This window comes from Ascidiella aspersa, chromosome 5 (assembly GCF_963924565.1).
Source record: "Ascidiella aspersa chromosome 5, kaAscAspe10.2, whole genome shotgun sequence".
Taxonomy (NCBI): Eukaryota; Metazoa; Chordata; class Ascidiacea; order Phlebobranchia; family Ascidiidae; genus Ascidiella; species Ascidiella aspersa.
The window spans coordinates 16,760,808-16,784,838 of NC_139451.1; the positions used below are offsets into that span (position 1 = coordinate 16,760,808).

General features: G+C 35.3%; 1 protein-coding gene and 1 pseudogene across 1 annotated transcript in view; one reads left to right on the top strand and one right to left on the bottom strand.

Annotated features, from left to right (window-relative positions):
* Window positions 1-1,925: 1,925 nt before the first annotated feature.
* The window catches only part of LOC146145130 (splicing factor 3B subunit 1-like), a 31,785-nt gene continuing 9,679 nt past the window's right edge, over window positions 1,926-24,031 (top strand). Inside the window, exons 1-13 of the mRNA XM_083390386.1 lie at window positions 1,926-2,241; window positions 7,771-7,872; window positions 8,737-8,916; window positions 11,706-11,821; window positions 14,043-14,700; window positions 16,110-16,320; window positions 17,832-18,022; window positions 20,110-20,217; window positions 21,440-21,642; window positions 21,748-21,859; window positions 22,669-22,791; window positions 22,975-23,090; window positions 23,361-23,514. Coding sequence (XP_083246512.1) covers window positions 2,011-2,241; window positions 7,771-7,872; window positions 8,737-8,916; window positions 11,706-11,821; window positions 14,043-14,700; window positions 16,110-16,320; window positions 17,832-18,022; window positions 20,110-20,217; window positions 21,440-21,642; window positions 21,748-21,859; window positions 22,669-22,791; window positions 22,975-23,090; window positions 23,361-23,514 — 2,505 coding nt within the window. The 5' untranslated portion in view covers window positions 1,926-2,010. The remainder of the gene's footprint in view (window positions 2,242-7,770; window positions 7,873-8,736; window positions 8,917-11,705; window positions 11,822-14,042; window positions 14,701-16,109; window positions 16,321-17,831; window positions 18,023-20,109; window positions 20,218-21,439; window positions 21,643-21,747; window positions 21,860-22,668; window positions 22,792-22,974; window positions 23,091-23,360; window positions 23,515-24,031) is intronic.
* Window positions 22,149-22,261, bottom strand: LOC146145131 (U2 spliceosomal RNA; annotated as a pseudogene).

The following is a 24,031-nucleotide window of genomic DNA, read 5'->3' on the forward strand; positions in this document are numbered from 1 at the left end:
GTCACATTTGCAAATAGGCTACCGTACTATACTTCATAAAACGTACCGTAAACACAAAAGCTCTTAGTCGGGGATAAATCATGCCCTCTACACGACAAGCATTACTTAGACGCAGAATGCGTGCGTATAACAAATCAATCTGCAACGACGCAGTATTTGCAAATAACACAGAAGTATTCACGTATTAAGTGCGAAAACACATTGACCAACTGACATGGCAACCCTACAATAGCATGAACTGTAAAAAACATCCTAACACAGCGAATGATTTTTTATATATTAGTTTCTTTTTATTTCGAATATTTTTTTTTGGGGGGGGAGGGCAAAAGGAGGAAATATGCCCTTTGCAGTAAAATAAAAGTAATTAAAAAATCGTAAACACCAGGGATACCGTAACAATAAAACGCGCATGTCGTTCATAAAACGTTTTAGTTGAACATAATTACGTCAGGTTTGCAATATAAGCATTTACTTTCTTATAACTAATTTACTTGAGGAAATGAATTTAGCTTTAGGTTTATATTAGTTAATATTTTTAGCAATTTGCTAACCAGTAGTGAAACAAAAAAGTAAAAATACTAAATGACAAATTAAACAATAAGACCATGGAGGGGTGATGTATTATCTTTCACAAATTATTTGTAAAGACAAAAATCGTAAATCGAACGATAAAGTTGTCAAAACCCATCTGATGTAGGTAGATTAGCTCTATTGTATTGTTTATCGTGTTTAAATAAATATAACAAAATTGTAGTTCGTTGATTGGTGTCACTGCGTTTAAAAATATATTAACAAGTGCGTTGTTTATTTGAAGTAGGCCAACTAGATTTTCATCACTCCATAAGACTAAAAGAAGACAGAAGTACAATTTAAATAAAGTTGTACGTTTAAACAATTTATCCCCCTTCTAATAGTCCGCATACTAGTATAAAATAACAGCAAAATAGACACAAAAACAAGGAAATTGTTGCTGTAATTGGTGGTTCCTTAACTTTTTTTTAAATAAATTACGGTTATATGGCGCAATGTCCTGTGCTAAATACCTTAATAATTTAGAGCAGTGCTTTTCAACCTTAAAAATTTCCATCCGCACTTTTTAATTTCGGAAAAATTTTCATCCGCACGAAACAAGCACAGTATAAGTTTGCAACCCTTAGTGTTATTTGTGAAATAACAATAAAAGTGTTTGTATATTAAAACCATGTGCCTAAGTACCAGACTATATTACCTGTAATGGATAAGTTGGCGCACCAGCTTATTTGATTACTGAATTACACATAATAAAAAATAAAAATACACCATTTTCATCCGTACAACGTTTGTCGTCTACATTACAATTTTTATCCACACAAATGCGTACCATCTCACAGGTTGAAAAGCACTGATTTAGAGGTAATTAGGTAAAGCAAAATCTTTCTTAATATTGTGAAAAATATTTAAAAAAAAAATTATATATATATTTTTAATATATGATAAAATAAAATATTTTTTAATATATAGTGGTTGGCTTGTAACCAATAAATACTTATATGAATGTACATAAAGATGAAACATGTAGTTCTGCACTGATGATATTGTATCACAGTTTTGTGAATTATGGGTTAAACTGTGAAAATAATCCAAAACACCAGGTGTTTACTTGAATATTACTAACCCTGACTCAACCTAAACACAATCGCTATGGATACTGGAATTCTTTGAATTGCGTCACCTATTTGGGATTTTTTAACAGCTACATAACTTTTAAATGTGCAAAATGATTTATTGCTCAAGTCAGAAAAAAATGTAAAAACTAAAGTTTGATTCTAAGATATCTTTGTTTTATTGTTTTCAAATGTGTATTGAAGAGGTTTACATAATTGTTCTTTTTTTTATCTGTCATTTTTGTTAATTTTATGTACTGTTGTCTTTTGTCCAGTGATATACTCACATCAACTAGTGGGAACCAAAATCTTATAATCAGATTTAAAGTTGGAATTATTGGGCCTTGACCTGTGAGGCAACATAACCATGGCAACAAGAGAGGATTTTGTGTCTGAAATTGAAGCGATTCAGAAAAAGAAGGCTGCTCTTGCTGAGAGTGATCTCATGGATGAGGAATCAGGAGATCAACCCTCACAGGAGGAGGATGGAACAGAAAGGGTGAAATTAGGAAAAGGTGGATTTTACGATCAGGAGATCTATGGAGGTACCAAAAGCAAGTTTGCGGGCTATGTGACATCAATTGCTCCAAATGAACAGGTTAGAGGGAATTTAAACAATTTTTTTACATATGTATAATATTTTTAGATTTTTTTGTAATATTTATAAGCACTAAAAAAGCTGATCAGTTTAAAAGAGTTTGTCCTTCAACGCACCATTAGTAAAGCAAAGCAGACATCAGCCAACTCTAATAATAGGTATTTAGTTCAAATCCACTTACTAAGAACCGATACAGACGGTTGAATCTCGGCCAAGTCTGTACCGTGCTTTTTTTAAAAAGTCACAGTTTCATTTGTTCGCAAACTAGTGTCAACAAATGCAAAACAACTAAAGCTTTTCTGTTAGATAGTATCTTTATAATTTATTTCCAACCGCACAAATTTTAGAAGTAACTTTATTGAAGCTCAGCAAATTTTAGCAGTGATCGCTATAAAAGCTGCCCAATTTTAAAGTATGCGCCAGAGTTTTTTCTTGAGAAATTCAATAAAAAAGAACCCCGGTGAGATCATTCTGGGCAAAAATGCACCGTTGAACCACGCTGCATTTATAAGCTACAGCGACGAGTTAATAACTGACAACCACAAATCCTGGTTGTTGATAGTGGTATGACATATTAATTTGAAATGATTTAATGAACCAACTTTTGTAATAGTGTGATAACATTTTGCAGTTATCCCAATCAAAGTTAAATGCTTGTCTGTCTAAGGCGAATGAGAATGTGACATTCTTTGGCAGAACATGATCTGAAATACAATAATGATGAAAATGAATATAAAAGAGGGGAGCCTAAATTTTCAACTTACATTTTCCGCCTAAAGTATAAAAAAGACCTAGAGTAAAAAAAATTCTGACAACATGAAAAGAGTTGTGAAGGGGATTTTTTTTGTTGGCTATAAAATAAATTTATAAACCTAATTGCTTTCTCACGCATTTCTACAACTGTTTTTGATCATATGGCTCTTCAAATCTAAATGTCTCGCTTGACGACCCTTTCTTTTTCACATCATATACCATTTTAAGTTATATAAAAAATTTTGCACCTCTTTGAAATGAGTTGCATTTTAACCACAGCTGTGGGGGTGAGCTGGGGTTGGGTGGATGAGCCAAACGTGGTGTAACTCCAGGGCATTAACATGAACCAAGGTTTAGGCCCCACCATTGCCGCCAATTTCGTCTTGAGATCAAGTCAGAATTCGTTAGGATGAGGGGTTTCAGGTAGCTTTACTTCTAATTTGTTTATTGCTGCTTCCACCGCGAGAATGTCATTTGCTAAGCAGAATAAACCACAATTTTCTCATTGAAATACCATCTATATAATTATACTAGAGATAGACAGATATATCGGTTTGCCGATAATACCGGCCAATATTTGGCTTTTGCCGATATATCGGTATCGGCAAATGTAGGCCGATACTTTGGCCGATAATTGTATACATATATATGGTATAATTTTTCCTGTACAACAAAGCACCACTACTAAGCGAAATATTTCTTAGCAACAGTTATTTCCTTAAACAGTAAGGCGCAAATACATTCAGCACTACACAAATAATAAGGTTAATCGAAGTCACTTTCGAAGCTCGTAATAAAGACTCTTTGCCTTTGGAAAAGTTTATTGGGCGTACCCAGCGATAAAAAATTACTTCTCTGTATTTATTGAAGAAAATTATAAGCAATTGCTGCAGTTTTGGGTAACAATATGTTCGAAGCAAATGTCTTATAATAATATTTGTAAGCACTGTTTTTTTAAATGTCGGACCACTGAACACTACGATATTTTAAATATGCTTTAGTTATAAATTTACAATGATTTTGTCCTTTTTGCTTTTGAACCAGCAACTATAGTGTTAGGCGAAATGTGGCGTTTTGTTTGTGGCGCGAAGCAACCTGCGGTGAAACGTCATGCAAGCACAGAAAAAACAGAATACGAAAAAAAGAGAGCGCGAGGAATTGTCAGTGTTATTTTTTTCACTAAAGATGGTAGAAAATATTTCGACCAAAAAACATTGTTGAAAATATTTCAACTAAAAAACATTGTTTTAAGCGTAAACTGCTTTATGGGTCATTCATTTGTTCATCCATGCATAAAACTAAACAACCAGACTTTTATAAAAACTAATGTTTACGCTAGGTTGGAAAGTACCCGCTCGGCCGCGGTCATAGCCGCGCATTTTATGTAAACTCAACGTTAAATGCGGTCAGCCGCGAAAAATCGCTCAAACGCGCCAAACTTTCGTCGCGATAACGGTTTTCAATATAATACTCAATTTTCAGACGATCAACTTTTACATAACTTTATTACAGCCGCGCAATTTCAAGCTGCAAAATTGTCTCTCCCGCGCAAAATCTTAAGTTTTCAATCTGGTGTTTACGTATAGAAAAAGACAGATTAACGATAACGAAATGACCAAGCTAGGACGGAAATTTGCAGACGGCGTGGCAACAAATTTGGCGAGTGTTATTTCGTCTGGGCGAGTGCTGATTGATAGCCGCTCGCCAAACTGGAGAGTGTAAATTTTTGCTTAGGAACAACCCTGTAACATTACGTTGTAAAACGAGCTGGCCGTCCACAAAATGCGCTATACGGTTACTTAAGGTCAACTTCAGGCCAATATTCAGCGAGGTTATGCTTTATGCGCAGTGTAATTGTCAAGAATTCGTTAAGTCAATAGTAACTTTGTGTTCTTTGCAGTACATTATTTGACTGCATAACAGATCACGTTAGTAAAAAAATAAGCCCTAAGACCCAACAATGCTTGAAAAAACAGGACCGAATTGCTTAAGACTTTTGTGTGCAGTGTTGCATTGTACTCACTATTGGCAAAAATATAAGTTTTGGCAACAACCTGGACAGTTGACATATTACAGTTTACACAACTGCTTCAAATGACAGTTGTTAAGAATGTTAAACATATGAGAGAATTTTTTTATTATAATGTACACAGGTTAGAAAATTGTTTGGGCGATTTATTGCTGTGATTGTGGGCCCTGTAGGGTAGATTAAGATTAATCCCTTCCCAAACAAAATCGAAGTTAAATAATTTAATAAAAATATACAGGGATTCGCTGTTCTGGATTCGTTAATCTAGATTCGAAACCTATTATTCTAGAATACCTTGGGATTCTACTTTGAACATCCCTAACAACAAACAACTTACCCATTTTTTGATAAAAAAATGTTGTGTTTCAGCATCACGCTAAGTTAATATGCAAAATAGTAGTTTATAAATCAATAGAGGTATATAATGTAAAACGGTATTTGAATATTATTTTCAATTATTTAAGTTTTGAAGATTTCCCAGGTATAGAAAAAAAACGGTATCAGTTGGCTAAATTGTAAAAAATCGGGTATTGGCATCAGTCTAAAAGTCGATCTCTAATCTATACCTTATAAGTAGGGATGTTCAAAATAGAATCCCAAGGTATTCTAGAATAATAGGTTTAAATCCAGAATACCGATTCCTAGTATATTTTTATTAAATTTTTTAACGTCGATTTTCTTTGAGGGAGGGATTAATCTATACCCTACTTGAAGCAGTTGTGTAAACTGTAATACATGTCCAGATTGTTAAAAACTTTATATTATGCCAAATGCCAATATTATAGTACAATTGGGTCTTAGTGCTTCTTTTTCAACTAACATCATCTGTTATGCAGTCAAATAATGTACTGCAAAGAATACAAAGTTACTATTGACATAACAAATACTTGACAATTGCACTGTGCATAACTGCATAACCTTGCTGAATATTGGCCTAAAGTTGACCTTTAAAGTAACCCTATAGCGCTTATTGTTGACAGCCAGCATGTTTTACAAGGTAATATTACTGTTGCAACTTAACGCATTTAGGGAAATTGCAAACTACGAACCTGGCATAACACATTAGTCGCTTGCGCAATAACGCTTGATTGACACTTAATTATTATACAAAGGTTATCGCGAGATGTGTAATTGGTCGCCCAAAAAAAACGCTGATACTGCACCAGGCTGGCAGAATCAACAAGCATTTTTGGCATAAATTCTTCGGTATTTGGTCGCGCCCCTAAACTTAAATTATGTGTTCGCCTAAAGAATGTATGAACCTCGCCATAATGGTGATAAAGAAGGCTATTATTATAAGAACATTTGACAACAAATCGGCCGAAATGGGCAAAAATTTTTGTAACATTAAGTCATTGACAAATACATAAGGGAAGGTACAACTTTGGGTCTTGGGGTGCACATGTCTGCTTTTCTTACTCTAAAACTGATATAGATAGGCTGTTTTCAGGCAAACTTGTGCAGCTTAAAACCAGATTGAAAAGCACGAAAAAAATAGTCTTTCGATAAATTAGGATAAATTTCCAATTTATATTTCTTGAAAATAATGATATTTATAATAAAATTTAATCGAAATTGTCACAGTATAACATGCCACCTAGCTTTGGGATAGATTTGTTGAAAACAAAGACACATAAACCTAGCAAAACCTGGCTAAAGGTCAAACATTTTTTTTGCGTTTGTGTAATTAAACAACCAAAAATATACTTTAGGCCTTAGGTGGGAGAAGCATAGCCTGGCCCTGGTACATACTTAATATGCCGATGCGAATGTTCTACCTGTACATTTACCAGGAATGGGAAATTCAACTCAAAATAGGATATAGAAGTCCTTGCCAAATCAAAGTAAAACTGCTAACACATAACAATTGTATGATTAAATTGTGTACTTTTCAAAAAATAATAAACAATCTGTATGCCTTACACTAGCTTTTTCTCGCTAAACACACTACCTTAACTTTTTTCAAAATGGCACAACAAAATTAATTTCTGCCAATTGTAGTGTGTAATGTGATTACATATTTCCGCTTTTCAAAAATATATGTGATTTCAAAATATGTGTTGAAACACTCACAAAGTATTTTGTAAAATGGATCTTAGATAAAAAAATTTTCAGAAAAATTTTGTATGTACGTACAATTAGGCGCAACATTCGTCGGTAAAACAATAAATTATATCGGTTCCAATTACCCGAAATAAACGGCAGAATTAAATTCAAATCCCATCTGGATTTGAATCCAAGGAATCGATATTCTATGAACATCCCTACTTATAAGCCTTTTGTATATTGCATAACAAGCTTAAAAATCAATTTATTTGAGTTTAACATATATTGCAAAAAGAGTAAATAAAATTTATAGGCGCATCGCAACCAATATTGCATTTTTTTACCTATGCAGGAACATTGTATAGAGCTCAAAACAATCTAATCAGTTTAAGTTTTTCCACATATTATTCTGTATATTTTATCTGACTGCCTCACATGTACATTTGGTGACAATATAGTGCCTGACTGATCCACCTGACACTATGAGTGGCTTGAGCTCAATGAGAAACATAGTTGTGAGGAGCGGCATTCAAAATTGGAATTCAGTTAAATTTAAGAAATTGCCCCAAAATTTGAAAATAACATACTTTTATTGGATATTCTTATTCCAAATACAAGACCAATTGTCCTGGAATAGCTATATAATTGAAGGCTTTATCTAATGTAACTTGGATAAAGTGTAATTTTTTATTTGTTTTTAGGAAGAAGATGAGGATGATGTTGCTGTAACAGACCCAGCGGCTCTTCTTGGTAAAAGGCAAAACTACACAGCTCCTGTGGCACTGCTCAATGATATTCCTCAGGTATAATATATTTGCTTGTTTTTTTACCAGACATTGTATTCTCAATATTTTACTACTTTGATTAATTTATTAAGTTCATATGCAGTTGACTTTACAGCAAGTAGAAAAACAATCTCTGCACTGTTTAAATACTTACAAATGTTTAAAGAAGAATCCCAGCGTATTCTGTAATATTAGATTTTAAATCTAGAATAAAGAAGCAGAATAATAATTCCTAGATATTTTTTTTATTAATTGTGATTTCTCTTTAGCAACTCAGGCCTTCTAAAAAAAACTTTGTTGTGTGTATGACTGTATGTTATACAACAAATTATGCAGTTTGGAGTTTCATGTTGTGCTACAAAAGAGTACATTTCTTTAAAAGTGACCACTGCCAGTACTGCCTAAATAATCAATCCTTACAATTACACTGGGGTAACCCGCTGAATATGTAGCACGTTTTATCCAAAGCCAGCCCGTTTTACGATGAAATGTTACTTTTGCAACTTTCTTTAAGGCATAATAGTGTTAAACTGTAAATTATCCTACTAAATTTTATCTTGGCTTTTCAAATCATTATTTATAAAGCAGACTTTCGCAAACCTAACTACACGGGCATAGAAAAATATGTAATAGTGATTAGGAGGCCACAGATTTATGGCTTCTTACATTTTGTTTAATCCAGCAAAATGTTGTGTTTTTTGCACAGGTGATTACTTACGTCTCCAGTAGAATCCCATTTCTAAGCCCTTTTCTGGATTTTTTTTATTGAAGATTAGGGTGGCATTGTATTAGCTCAAAAATACACTACTAAACATATGTAACGCCAGGTATTTCATCTAGTTTGTTATACTTTGTCAACCTTTAAAATGTAACATTTTTTAGGGTCAAGACATTGACCCTTTTGCTGAGACCAGGAGTCAGCCCATCATGCACCGTGAGGACCAATATCGTCAGCAAAGACTTAACAGAGCAATATCACCAGACAGACTTGATCCTTTTGCAGATGGGGGCAAGACTCCAGACCCAGGCCTAGCTCAATATCGGGATATCATGAAATTTCAGGTATTTTACTGCTGCAATTTTTCATTTAAATTGGGTTAGGATTTTTCTTACGTTGAAATATAAGGTATGGACTTTGTGTTTAGGCATCAGAAAAATTCTACAGACATTGTAATGCCGACCTACCTCGGATTAATTTTATAGCGCTTTAGGCCAAGGCCTAAAGGTCTTCTTGAGCTGTGTTTAACCACGAAAAATTTATAGTTTGCAAAATATTGCGCATGTTGCAGTGGTTTTAACAGCAAGAAACTTTTATTTATTTCTTTCATTAGATGAGTTGGGATAGGGCAGTGTTCACGCTAATTTTGTACCATGTGCGCAGGTGCCTAAAATTTTGCGCACAAGCCAAAAATAAGTACGCAAAGTGCCCAAAATTTTCAACTTTTAAACAGGGTTACACATTTTTTAAAATGATAACTTTAATTAGAAACAAATTTGGCCTTCACATCTTTCCTGTTCGTATTAACATAAATTTAACCTACTCCTTTAGTTAACACAACACGCAACTTTGTTTTTTCGGGGTATATTGTAATTTGCATTGTACACTGTTTTACCAAAAAAATGAGCCTGAAAGTTTTATCTTCGGAAAGTCCTAACCTTTTAAGCATTAAAAACAGCATGAAAAGTTCTTTTTTGCAAATAAAAGTATATCGCAGGTAATTGTAATAGTTTTGTTTAAAAAAGTTTAAAGCTAATAACGACGCGAGTTTTTTTATATAAAGCAAGTACTTTCATATAACACAAAACATACAGTGCAAAACACAGATGCCTTGAGCTAAAAATATCTCCAAATTAGGAATAAAATAAAGTTGTAAAGCGAAAGATTCGCGCATATCGCAAAAAAATTCCAGTTACTGAGAACCATGGCCTGTTGTCTAACCTCTATGCAAAACTTAGATTCCAGTCAACTGCACTACCTTGTTCAGACAAACTAAGCCCGAATCCGTCGTAAAAGATTTAAATATGAGTCTATTAGAGACACCGAGAACTAATCAAAATTAGTAGTTCAAAAACTTGCCAATCACAAAATCACGAAACAAATTTTACAGTTACTAAACTACCACCCGATCCGTCAGGAATTAGTGCAGTTCTAAGCAAAGGTATACAGCAATTAGGGCATCCAAAAGATGAAAAAATGACTTTTAGACTTTGAAGTCTTGGGACAATCTAGTAATTTGACTTAACAAATCTGCTTGAGAAGATTAAAGTTAATAATACCTGCCAGCCGAGCCCAAACGCTAACAAGCACCCTAACCCAAATAACGTGCATTGATTTAGTAATAATATAAACACTTTCCCTCTGAATACATCAATGTTTGACGTAACAATCCTATATATAACCTGGACTAGAAAATTATCTTATGCCCAACCGAGTTTGGGCTTTTTCCCAGCATTTAAATAATTATTAGATTAACACACATTATTTGAGTTAGGGAACTGGTTATTGTTCGGGTTCGGGTGGGTCAAGTATTATTAAATCTATCTCATAGTTTTTTGTGAGTTTTCAGCTAATATTTTTTATTTATATCTGCCGGAAGTTTACCTAAAGATCCAATTAGTGCAAATTGTCGCTACCTCAAGGTCTAAAAGTCAGAATCTCCTGCCTTAGGATGCCCTAATTGTTGTAGACATTTTTGCATAAAACTGCACTAATTTCTGACAGATCCGCTGAAACTACACATGCATGTAACTTTAAAGTAAAGCATAAGACACCGAATATAGGCAGAAATCACACGAGGCGTAACATGTGACCATAAAATTACTGCACAAAATATTTATAGCAGAACTTGCGACGCCCTGAGAATTTGCCGGCCTCTATTTGGGGGTAAGCGCCTTCCACAATAAGAACCACTTTGTCTATCTCAAAGCAAACTAATAGCTCAAATAAAACTAATTTGGGCACTTTTTTTGTTCCGTACGTAGCTCGGATAAAACTGATTTAGGCACTTTTTTGTCTGTGCATAGCTCAAATAAAATAATTTTGGCACTTTTTTAGTCGTACTTAGCTCAAATAAAATAAATTTGGGCAGTTTATTGTTTGTAGGTAGCTCAAATAAAACAAATTTGGGCACTTTTCTGTTCGTACGTAGCTCAGATAAAACTAATTTGGGCACTTTTCTGTCCGTACGTAGCTTAAATAAAACTGATTTGGTCACTTTTTGTTCCGTACGTAGCTCGTATAAAACTAACTTCGGCACTTTTTCTGTCTGTATGTAGCTCGGATAAAACTAAATTGGACACTTTTTTGTCTATACGTAGCTCGGATAAAACTAATTTGGGCGCTTTTTTGTACGTACGTAGCTCGGATAAAACTAATTTGGGCACTTTTTTGTCCGTACGTAGCTTGGATAAAACTAATTTGGACACTTTTTTGTCTGTATGTAGCTCGAATAAAACTAATTTGGGCACTTTTTTGTCCGTACGTAGCTTGGATAAACTAATATGGGCACTTTTTTTGCGTTTTGCCCAAGGCCAGTGTTGCGTGTTCAGTAACAATCATCTAATATTGATTTGCCAAAGCCAAATCTTAAAGTTCTTGTTATCTTTTAGTTATTTTATGACACGATAAATAGCGCCTTAGATTAACACGTCCTAGCTTTTGAATAGTCAATGCTTTCTTCAGTAAAATAATGCAATATTTTATGATATAATGTTTCACATGTTCTTATGTGGTTAAAGCAATTTATTTGATTTAATTGCAAAATTCCTGTGTTTTTGTTCTGCTCTGAAAATATGAAAGTTTTACATTCATCATTAATAGGTATAAATTCTTAACTTTATCAACTTTGCAGAACTTAACCAAAGAAGAACGTGAGTTACGGACCAAAATCACAGACAAATTAAAGTCTGGAGAGCGCCTGCCAGCACAAAACAAAGTTGAAGCACAACAGGCTGCTAAAAAACGAAGGTGTGTATGTTGACAAACTAGTTTCTTATTATCTACTGCTGAAACTCTGCTTGGTCACCAACACCATTAAGCCTTTCTATATGATTGAACGTTTTATATAATTTTTTAATGAGATATATATTTATTTGTAGCACTATATTTGAACATAGAGTTATAGCGTGTAGTGCAGTGGTTCTCAAACTTTTTTCAAAAAATTACGCAACGGTCCCCTAGCAATTTTTTTAATTGCTCACGGTCCTTTAAAAATATACACAAAATAACATCTTGTTTGTTAATGGTATTAATGGGACGGGTGCACTTGCTTCTTGCTATCAGCTCGGCTATGTTAACCTCTAACGAATCACTTTATTTGAGCGAAGCAATCACAAACAGTTTTAAAATCGTGACCGTACAGCCCACAGTGGCAGTGCAGCAAGCTGTGAAAACATAATTCTCATCAGCACAACGCATCACTATGACGTCACAATGGACAATTCAAATTAAAGTGTGCAATAACTTGAATGAAAAAACTAATCAAATTGGATTGGAAAAGTAAGTTGCCTGAAATTTTTATTGCACAGAAAATTTCTTCTTCAGGAGCGTCATTTTGATTTTTTGTTAGATGCTTCGTTGTCCCAGAAAATTGTCTCGCGGACCCCAGTTTGAGAACCACTGGTGTAGTAATTAAGAGTCCTCTGCCTGGCGACTTATTACATTTTGATTCATCACATAAAGTTGGGGCAAAGCTTGTACGCTATTGCAATAATAACTTACTTTCTCAGTGTGTAAAAACACCGATCAGAGATCATACTCCCAAAGTCAACTCTTGTCTAGAAAATAAGTGTAAAGTCCTGACTCCCCAAATGCACAACTCCACTTCAACTGTTACAGGATGATGTTACTATCCTTGACTTGCTCCAAAACCATTTTAAAAACATTTCCTCCGATTTCTTATCAAAAGTGTTTTCTCCCATCTTAGAACTCCACAACCTTGGTGACAACTAGGCATATAAAAACTCAAAAGTAGAATATATGTTTTTTAAGGCCTGTAGCTGTAGCAAACATTTATAAGAACGGTTGTGTTTAATTCAGTCATGTAGTGTAATTACTTGCAGGCAACCTTTACCTTATCATTAAGTGTCAATCGTGTGAAAATATTTAGAGATTTTGCCATTTCCTTAAAGACGTTAAGTTGCAAAAGTTGCATTCCATTGTTTAACATGCATATTATTCTATGGCTAACTCAGGGTCTACTTAAGACCAATATTCCTGGTCGAAGTTATACCTCAGCAATCAGCATAATTGTCAAGTAATGGTAACTATTACCGCCAGTAAAACTTTGTATTCTTTAAAGCATATTATTTAACTTCCTAAATAACCCATAGCATTTGTAGTTAGTTAAACTAAAACGCAACAATGTCTTATAAGACTCAAATTTATTCTATGGTTCTAAAATACAGGATTCTAGTTTAAATATCCCTAGTGACAATCTCAGTGGGCTTAGTTGCAATTTTGGCACACCAAAATGAAGGTGACATAGTATTAAACTTGATAAATACCCTATTTAACATGGACAATTGTATTTAATCTAGTACAGGGGTGGCTAGACAGTCGAAAGACCACAAGCCACATTTTTACTCTGTACCTCAAAGAGCCACAGCTTGCACATGACAGAAATAAATATCATTATTTTTCTTTCTCACTCACACACAAGTTACCTTTGTTGAGCTAGATTGAATCTTGCACACTAACAACATTGAGTTTGTATTTTTGTATTTTAATAGATTGTTTTTCACACTACGAGATATGTTAAAAATAAAGGCTACCCAAGCTGTCAAAGCTTTTGGGGTGCATAAACCGTTTTAAGGTGTCGACCATTGCTTTTTTATTAATTTGGCAGGCAGGCTGGATAAGCTTGCAAATTTTTTTAGGGATTTTCATGTTATTACTTCACATAAACAGAAAATCTAGTAATATAAAGTTGACTATACCTTAGTATTTCTCTGCGGTTTAATGTCGAAACTGGCCGAGGTTGTCTGGCAGTTTGTCAATGCCTAAATTCCAAAGTCAAACCTGACTATTTATAATCGGTATCTTAAGCAAATTAAATCAACATTGTGAAATTGTACATCCAAAAAATTAAAAAAGGACATTAATGTTTGAGCTACATAAAGCAGAGTAAAAAGCCTCCTTGCTTTGCCACATCTGATCTTGTATATTGTAAATACCACATTTGTTGCAGGTGGGATGAAACTCCAACATCACAAAGCTCAGCTCCAAAAAAGCGCATGACATGGGACCAGAGTGACACACCCTCACATACCCCTGCACTTAACAGGTGGGATGAAACCCCAGGTAGAATGAAGGGCAGTGAGACCCCTAGTGGAGCTGTCACCCCAGGACAAAGTGTCAGAGTCTGGGCTGAAACCCCAGGCCATGCTACTCCTGGAGCTGTTACTCCTGGTAGAGGAACCCCAGCTGTTGGGGGAGCAACCCCGGGTGGGACCCCAAGTATGCGAAAGAATCGCTGGGATGAAACCCCTAAAACAGAAAGGGAAACCCCTGGTCGATCAATGGGGTGGGCCGAAACTCCAGGCAGGGTGGATCGAGCTGAAGATAGCATTCGAGACACCCCAGGTGGGGCGAGTAAACGTAAATCTAGGTGGGATCTTACACCTGCAGCAGCAACCCCAGGAAATCAGACTCCATCAGGAGCAACACCAGTTTTTACTCCCGGTGCAACCCCAACTTCATTTACACCGAAGTCTGCAATGGCAACACCAGCTGGAACTCCTTCCATGTACACACCATCTGGTGTAACTCCAATGGGTAGCAAGGCAATGGGAATGGCAACGCCGAGTCCAAATCAATTGATGTCAATGACTCCAGAACAGCTTCAGGTAAAAACATTTTTAAATGATAATCTTCAAAACTCGCCATACATTTAGAGAATTCACCAAATGTAATCAAAAATGATGGACGTTCACTATTTGAGAAAGTATTTGAGACGGTGCTTAATTTTCTAAAGATATCAAATATGTATTTTATTTATGCAAACTTTATTTAATTACTTTTTTGTTCCCCCAACCACTTAACAACAAACATCCTACAAATGGTACTTAAGTAATTTACTTATTGTTAGATTGGTAAAAGCAGTGCGCTACTAAAACAAGCCGTACTACATTAAGCCATACATATTCAACAGATAATATAAATATTTGGTGAACTTTGTGAAAATAGTGAATTGGGAAACTGAAATATATTTAGGGAATAAATGGACTGTGACCAACCATTTAAAATTTTTGGGAGCTGTGAAAATTATTGGGGAGCGTTTGTATATAAGGAAAGAGATACTACTTACTTCTGTATGGGTTTTGATATTCTTATTACGTCTTACTACAACCTCCAACCATTATGCTCCAAAGAGATAATAGTTTAATAAAAAAAGTTTTGGCATAGGCTGGTTTTTATAAGCGGCATATTGAAACTATACACAAATTGGCCGACTACATGCAAAAATACAGTGCAGTTTTTAATTGCAAATGAATGTATGAAATTGGTAAAAAGGGTAAGAACCTCTCGCGCTGGTAATCGGAAATAATTCTTAATATTAGATTGTCTAATTTTGTCATAATATATGCAAAAATATTGTCCAAATCCATTTGCAACAACCCAAATATACATTATTTTACAGTTAGATATATAATTAATTTAGGTGGCTGAGCAAATAAGTTCAAACGTTTCCACTAGATGTTCTTGGAGCACTCCATGAACCCCAAACTGGGCGTCCATGGTTTACAGACTAGCACCATGCATCGCAAACTTTATCTTCAAGCTCAATATATTTTTGCCTTTTTATTCCTTTTTGTGCAAATCCATAACTTTATCATTGCAACATGGTTATCATATTGAGTCAACACCTCTCTACTCTCTAACCAGACAAGCATACTATATTCCAAATTGCATCAATTTTACACATGGTTTATTTGAACCCATACAACTGCAGGGTCAATTGTCTATCTATGAGGTTGACTGTGCTTTTGTTTTCTAAAGGTTACTTATTTCATAATGTCAAGTTGTAATGTTATTCATAAAAATATCATCCTTATTCCTTGTCAGGTCCCTTCATTTACTGTTGGTTATATATATATGGTTAGATACGTATATTTAATATATGTGATGGTTACCCTCAATTGACCTACTTTTCATAATTAGATGTTTTTAGGAGCATATATTTTGCATACCTGTTTTTTGGAAAACTACTTCCATCGTTGAAATTCAATCTAGTCGTTTTGTTTGTTTTATTAAGGCTTGGAGATGGGAACGTGAAATTGATGAGAGAAATCGTCCTCTTACTGATGAAGAACTAGATACTATGTTTCCAGAGGGGTACAAAGTGCTGCCACCCCCTACTGGCTACATGCCGATTAGAACGCCAGCACGTAAAATTACAGCCACCCCCACTCCAATGGCTAGCACTACTGGATTTCATATTCAGGTGGAAGATCGCTCAATGAAAGGTAATTTTTTTAAAGATTTATTGTATTTTGTTCACAGTTTTTTTTACAATTTTTTCATGCCCTATATCAGGGGTGTGCAACCTTTCATACTGCCGGGCCAAATATGTGTATTCGGATTAGACCACGGCCACTTGCATATATCTCGTCGACTACCTTTAGTGACTATATCACGAAAGTTTATTGCGAATCAACGGAAAAGTTTTTAAAATCGCTTTAATGAGAGCTTTGAAGCTAGCTTGCTTTCCCATCCACCCTATCCAGGTTCTCTTGAATTGAGGTTTTGGCAACCCAAAGTCATTCTCCAGGTGTACATAAGTCAGTCAGATTTCATAAACCTTAGTTCGGCAAAACAATGTTCACACATGTACATTGAACCGAACAATGCCATCCTTAAAGCGACAAATTTTCTCAGCTGTGAAAACTTATTTGTATGGAGAGGTTTGCGGTAAAAAAAACAACTTTTTAACTGCGCAGAAATAAATTTGTTTCTTGTTTTTTTTACAACTAACATGAACATTAAAATTGATTGAAAAACAATTAAATTTTGAAAGAGCGAAAAAGATCCATTGTTTTATTATATTTTTTTATTATACTATTGTTATATGGACCATAAGTAGCTATTCAGAAGTATTTCAAAAACAACAAAAAATTGCAGCGTTCAGTGTAAACCACATGTTCAACTTTCACACAACTTGTACACTTTCTGCAACAGAGCCCAAAACACATTTTGAAGTTCTGTTTTGTTAAGAGGTCACATTACTTTTGAATTTGTGCGTTCGCATTCTGCTTCCGTCAACCATCGAATTTTGATAGAACTTTTGACTGAATATTATGAACAAACTAGAAACTAACTATAAATAAAAAGGTTCTTCTGGCATATATTTCTTTAACCAACGTTTCGGCTTATAGAAACTAACTGTTACCAGCTACTACAGTGATTGTTCCATGGTTGGTTTAAGTAAAAACAAAAGCACAACAAAAGGATATTGTTTAAAGCGATTTTAATCGTGGAAGAATTATAATTTGCTTTACGCTTAAAATGACGGTTATTTAATGTAAATCGCTATTCATGGTATATAAGGTGACCTAGACTTAGGAACAGTCAGAAAGTTTCAGTATTTTAACAGTTATACCTAAATGTTTTGTGGTGCGGGCCAAAAACCAAAGCACGCCACGGGCCACACATTTTGGTTGCGCGTGCCGCATTTGGCCCGCAGGTTGCACGCCCCTGCCCTATATAAGAAGTACAGTGTTTCTCAACCTTTTTTGCGGCGACCCAATTATCAAGCGTATGTATAACAAGCTTTGACAAGACAATTATTTTCATTGAACTTTTCGTAGGTGAACAAAACTTGAGACATCATTCTTATGAGTGGGAATTTATTTAATTTCAGCCATTGCCTTTCTTGGTTTACTGTGTTGCTTATAAAGCCAAATGTTTTGTTTCATCTGGTTGTTTTGAAAGGAATAATGCACTTTGTGAACCTCAGACAATAATCTATTTTGTCCAGGTATCACTGATCAGCCCACTGGAAATCTTCCCTTCTTAAAACCAGACGACATCCAATACTTCGACAAGCTGCTGGTGGAAGTGGATGAAGATACCCTTTCTCCCGAAGAACAAAAAGAGAGGAAAATTATGAAACTTCTCCTTAAGATAAAGAACGGAACTCCTCCAATGCGAAAAAGTGCTTTGAGACAGGTTGGTTTGAATTTAAGCTGATTGTTTGGTTGGTCATCCACATTTCTAAAAAAGGTTTTAGGCTTGGTCGTTGCATATAAAGAAAAGGTCTTTGCATATTTATAAAACGTATGGATTATATCTTACCTCCTGCAATAGCTTGTAGGACCCTCGATTTGATTAGGTAAGAATAATCAGGGTTGGGATTAAGCACTCGCCCTCTCGCCAATGCGCGTGCAAATTCGGCGAAAAATTTTATTAGTTGGTGTAGGACAACCTGTGTTAAACACCACTACTAAGCGAAATATTACTTAGCGCAAGTTATTTCCTTAAACACTAAGGCGCAAATACATTTAACACTACACAAATAATAAGGTTAATCAAAGTGATGTTCGAAGCTCGTAATAAAGACTTTTTGTCCTGTTTTAAAAAATCGTTTACCGGTAAACAATCAAAAGACATGTAGTGGTAAATAGTTATAGAGGTTTATTGTTTAACTTATTAAACGTTGTTAATTTTTGAATGTTTTACCCTGTCGTTGGCGCCTTTGAAAAAGTTTATTGGGCTTGCGATGTACCCAGCGATAAAAATTTTACTTCACTGTTTTTATTGAATTGTTTGTGTAAGAAAATTATTAAAAATCGCTGGAGTTTTTGGTAACAATAAGTTCTAATAATATTTGTAAGCAGTGTTTTTTAAGATGTTTTGAGGGACCGAAACGGCCCACAGAACACTACGATATTTCAAAATATCGCCTACTTGCGCAACTATAGCCGAGAATTAGCAATTAGTCTACATAAGTCTGTTGTTGCGATCTCTTAAAGTTCATGTCGGACGTCGGTCAACCAAGCCAAACCTTAAAATTTATTTGTCTGTATTATATATATCGCAATTATTTTTAGTTCACTTACGAATCGAAACCATTGCAGAAGCCCTTGGAAAATTGAAACGACCCACTATAGGGCGTCACGCAGCACAGAACCGCTGGTGCATATGGTTGTTAACTTTGCGAATGAATGGTTTAGTTGTAAATTTACAGTTATTTAGTCATTATTTGCTGTTCAATCAGTAACTATAGCGTTAGGCGAAATGTGGCGTTTTGTTTGTGGCGCGAAGCAACCTGCGGTGAAACGTCCTTCAAGCACAGAAAATGATTTTTAGAAAAATGGAAAACAGGCAGGCCGTGGCTACTAAATTGTCAGTATTATTTTTTCACTAAAGATTGTAAAAAAAAATATTTCGACTAAAAAACATTGTTTTAAGCGTAAACTGCTTTAGGGTCATTACTTTGTTCATCCATCCATAGCAATAAACGGCCAGACTTTTATTTATAAAAAAACTAATGTTTACATATAAAAACTATAAGACCGGTTAACGACGGAATTACCTGCTAGGACGGAGAAGTTTGCAGACGGCGTGCCAACAAATTAGAGTGTTTTTTTCGTCCGAGTGCTGATTGTTGGGCGCTCGCCCGCCTGGCGAGTGTAATTTTTTGCTGAGGAACAACCCTGAATAATACTGGTTTTATAATATTTATTAATTGCACTTTTTGCTATAGTTGTGAATGTGTTTTTTTAAGGTGTTTGTTTCCCAAATTTTTGACTTGCAACCTTTTGGTATTTAAATGAAACACTTGCGGTCTCTTAAAACTACTTAGCGGTCACCCAAACCAAACCTTAAAAAAAACCCTGGTTGTGATACTTATTAATTGTATTGGCTTAGCAGTATGGTTCATACAGGCTCAAAAAAAAAAAATTACCTGGTAATATTACAATGTTTAGAGGCGATATTTATAGTTAAACTTTTTTAACAAAGGAGTATTTCACATATGCCATGAATGAAAGCCTTTTTAACTATCAATGTTGCACAATCATATATATTTTTGTTTTTATTTTAAACACTGTTTATTCGTTTAAAAACACAAAAAAAAAATTCGGCACTGCAATATACCATTTAAGTTTTTGCGAGTTTTGGATAAACACATGAACCAGAGTCCTTAAGAATTGTACCAAAATCCGGTACTTTAAATATCCAATTTAGCTACAAACTTTACCTTCTTGTAATTTATTTGATTATTATACAAGTATTTAAATGATTATGTCTCACAGATCACAGACAAAGCTCGTGAATTTGGAGCTGGCTCACTGTTCAATCAAATTCTTCCACTTCTCATGTCGCCCACACTAGAAGACCAGGAGCGCCATCTACTTGTTAAGGTATGCTAGGCATTTATTTATTTTGACAGGTTCGGTTCAAAAGATCTTCTTGTTTTAAATTTGCCTTTCGTGAGTTGCAACTTTAAATGGTAGTGAGCTAATATAAAAAATGTTTTGGCCAAATATTTAAAAGATTTGACTTTAGAAAAATTATTATCTATAGACTATTCTTAGTATTGTGATCAATTTTCTTGAAAATAATTAATCGTGTATAATATGTTTATATGGCGTTTTGTTCTGACAGTGTGTGCTGGCTAGCACTAGGTATACAAATACCTGGTCCAAAACTTAACATTTTGCCCAAGTTGTTATGGAGTAAATATTGTGCCGCAAAGAAAACAAAGTTACTAACTGCCAGTAAAGCGTAACCAATATTAGCATTTACGCTGTTCGTAACCTCACTGAATAATGGCCTACAGTTGGTCTAAGTAACCCGTAGCGCATTTTGTCCAGGACCAGCACGTTGTACGATTTAATGTTACTTTTGCGACTGAATACATTTTAGGGAATTGCAAACTCTGCACTTGGCATTGTACGTTAGTCGCTCGCCCAATAACACTATATTTACCCCCAATGGTAAGGGGAAGATTGTTGAAATTGGTGCCCTAAAAAGCTAACGTCGCACTACAAGGGTAAATTTAAAGCAAGAGCAATTAATGTGTCGCCACAGTAACAGGCCTCTATCAAAACTCTACTCGTGTATCAACAATTTTGCCCAACCATCCGCATTTAAACGAATGAATTAAATAGTTGTAATTACGCGATATAAACGGCACAATAAATACGAATCCAATTTGGATTTGAATCTTAAGGATCCACTAATAATCTTTAAACGTCCCCAGTAATCTGTAATGTAAGTATAAATTTTCGTTTTAGAGAAGTTAGTTTTCCTTAAAAGTATTGCAAATCAAATTAAATAAAAAGTTTTAAACTTTCAGCACTACCTACTCCTCTATGTAAAATTTAATATTTTATCCCTTTCGTTTGAAGCCACATTAAAAAATAACTCTTGTTTGTTTTGTAGTTTACCATTTTTGTTTTGTAGTTTTGCCGTTAACTTGTTTGTTTTGTAGTTTTACCATTTTCATAAAAGTCTCTAAAGATTTTAACATATTCATAACCACGACATAGAATGACAGTAGGCCACCCCACAGCATGTCCAACCTGACCCAATATCATAGTGTCTTCTTTAGTTATAATAATAAACAAACATTCACATAAGGTCATCGATCGCATCCTGTACAAGTTGGACGACCTCGTGCGTCCTTACGTCCATAAGATCTTGGTGGTGATTGAGCCCCTCCTTATAGACGAGGACTACTACGCGCGGGTCGAAGGACGTGAGATTATTTCAAACCTAGCCAAGGCGGCCGGTTTGGCCACCATGATCTCGGTGATGCGACCTGACATCGACAACATGGACGAGTAGGTTTTCGGTTGTGGGGTAAAATTGTTCATTGTAAAAATGCCTATTATGTATTGGAAATTGTTAGGAAAAAGAAAATCTTACTTTGGCCTCGTGCTTTTTAGGTATGTGCGTAATACAACCGCCCGCGCTTTCGCAGTGGTGGCTTCAGCCCTCGGCATACCATCTCTCCTACCCTTTCTTAAGGCTGTCTGCAGGAGCAAGAAATCGTGGCAGGTACCTCGTTGTATACGCCCCAAATATAAAGGCTATCAGAGTGTTGCTTTAAATATATACTATTTTTCTATTGTGTGCCAACCCCATGTATGAACCCTGACCCGAAGCAGTTCTGTGTATTTTTCTTAACGATTTACCTTACCAGCAGGTGTTTTTTACGCTCCTAAGTCTTGATGTGTAGTTTTTATACGTTGGTGCACGCAAAACAAGCTTTTGTTTTTGCTTATGCCCCTGAAAGATAGTTTTTCCCATCTGAACTAAGTATGAAAAATTAATCGTTTTATACAGAAGTAGGTATCATTTTGTAATACAAAGAGCAAGCGAATCGCTTACGTCCCAGGTATTAAACTGAGAAGAACAGATACTCCACTTGATCTTAGCTCTAAAGAGCCGAGAAGCGATTCGCCAGTGGAGTATCTGTTCTTCTCAGTTTAATACCTAGGACGCAAGCGATTCGCTTGCTCTTTGTATTACAAAATGATACCTACTTCTGTATGGGCTTTGATATACTTATTACGTCTTACTACAACCTCCAACCATTATGCTCCAAAATCGTTTTATGGCTTTAATATATTTTTTGAAGTTACTACTTTGTCAACTTCGATTGCCCGGCGATTATATTAATTTTTAATCTGGCTCTTATGCCTGTAAACCCTTTGCTTGGTAAACGACACTATTTTTAGTTTCATGTCTGAACGGTAAAGACAAAAAATTTATTGCTGCTTTGTCTTTATTTTTTTATTGCTCCTTAAGTACTGAATTCCTTATATTAAAGTCATTTGATTTTGAGATTTTTGACGTATTTTCAGGCTCGCCACACAGGAATTAAGATCACTCAGCAGATCGCCATCCTGATGGGGTGTGCCATCTTGCCGCATCTTAAAAACCTCGTGGAAACCATTGAAGCCGGTCTAGAGGACGAACAACAGAAGGTAAACTGGTCTCATAATTGACACCACATAGAACTAGTTTGCTACCCGAATGTACAACTTGCTATGCGCAATTTATTTGCTTTTGCTATTTTTTTCTTTTTACTTTCGCCTAACACAGAAACAAATATGATATGATATGAAATGCACATCACTTTGAATTCGGTAAACTTTTGTAATTTTTAGGTACGAACGATCACCGCCCTCGCCTTAGCCGCGCTGGCTGAGGCGGCTACCCCATACGGAATTGAGTCTTTTGACAGCGTTCTCAAACCCCTCTGGAAAGGAATAAGGACACACAGGTAAAAAAGGCAATGTTTTGTCTGACTTTGTTATCCGTCTAAGTAAATTATTTGGCGTATTGTTTTAGTGTTTTGTTTTTGAATCCCATCTAATTGGGGCCTAAAGCTAATAGAACGATAAAGAGACCATCATACTTACCTACTTAAAATGTATATTGCGAACCTTACACCGCTTCATTTTTATAATCCGTCCTCTAATTTCTTTAAACTACACTTTTCCTCAACCCCAAAGGCGTTTTGTGACAGTTGTTGATATGTTTCTTTTCGCAGGGGCAAAGGACTGGCCGCTTTTCTAAAAGCAATCGGCTACCTTATCCCGCTTATGGACGCCGAATATGCCAACTACTACACCAGGGAAGTCATGCTCATTCTCATCCGTGAATTTCAGTCCCCTGACGAAGAAATGAAAAAGATAGTCTTAAAGGTAACTCATCAGTAAACAAAAATGTCACACCCACGGTCTTAATATTGCGTGACAAAGGCTTGTGTTTTTTGGGCTAATTGGACGTCAACATGTACTATTTATTGTTTTTTGGTTAATATTATGTGGAGCAATTACGCGACGTAGTGACATGTTCTCATTTGACGCTTTGTATCTATGAAACTATTCAATCATACCTAACTAAGATAGCATCTAATTTGTTTTACCGGAAGGCATTGTTGTACTCTGGTTTCTTAAAATTACTTAGTTGCTACGACACGTTTACGACACAAATAGTTTGATGACGTCGTGTCTAAACACACGAGGGGCGCAAGGAGCAGCACAAAATAAAATACACACACACACCTCTTGTGCATTTAGCACAACGAATTAAATAAGATTTACAAAGCCCACACTAGTTAACTGTTCTGATGATCAATTTCTTGTCGCTTTTACTATTTCTTTTTTGGTTAAATTGTGTGGAGCAAATACGCGGCGTCAGTTACTGGTAGTGACAAAT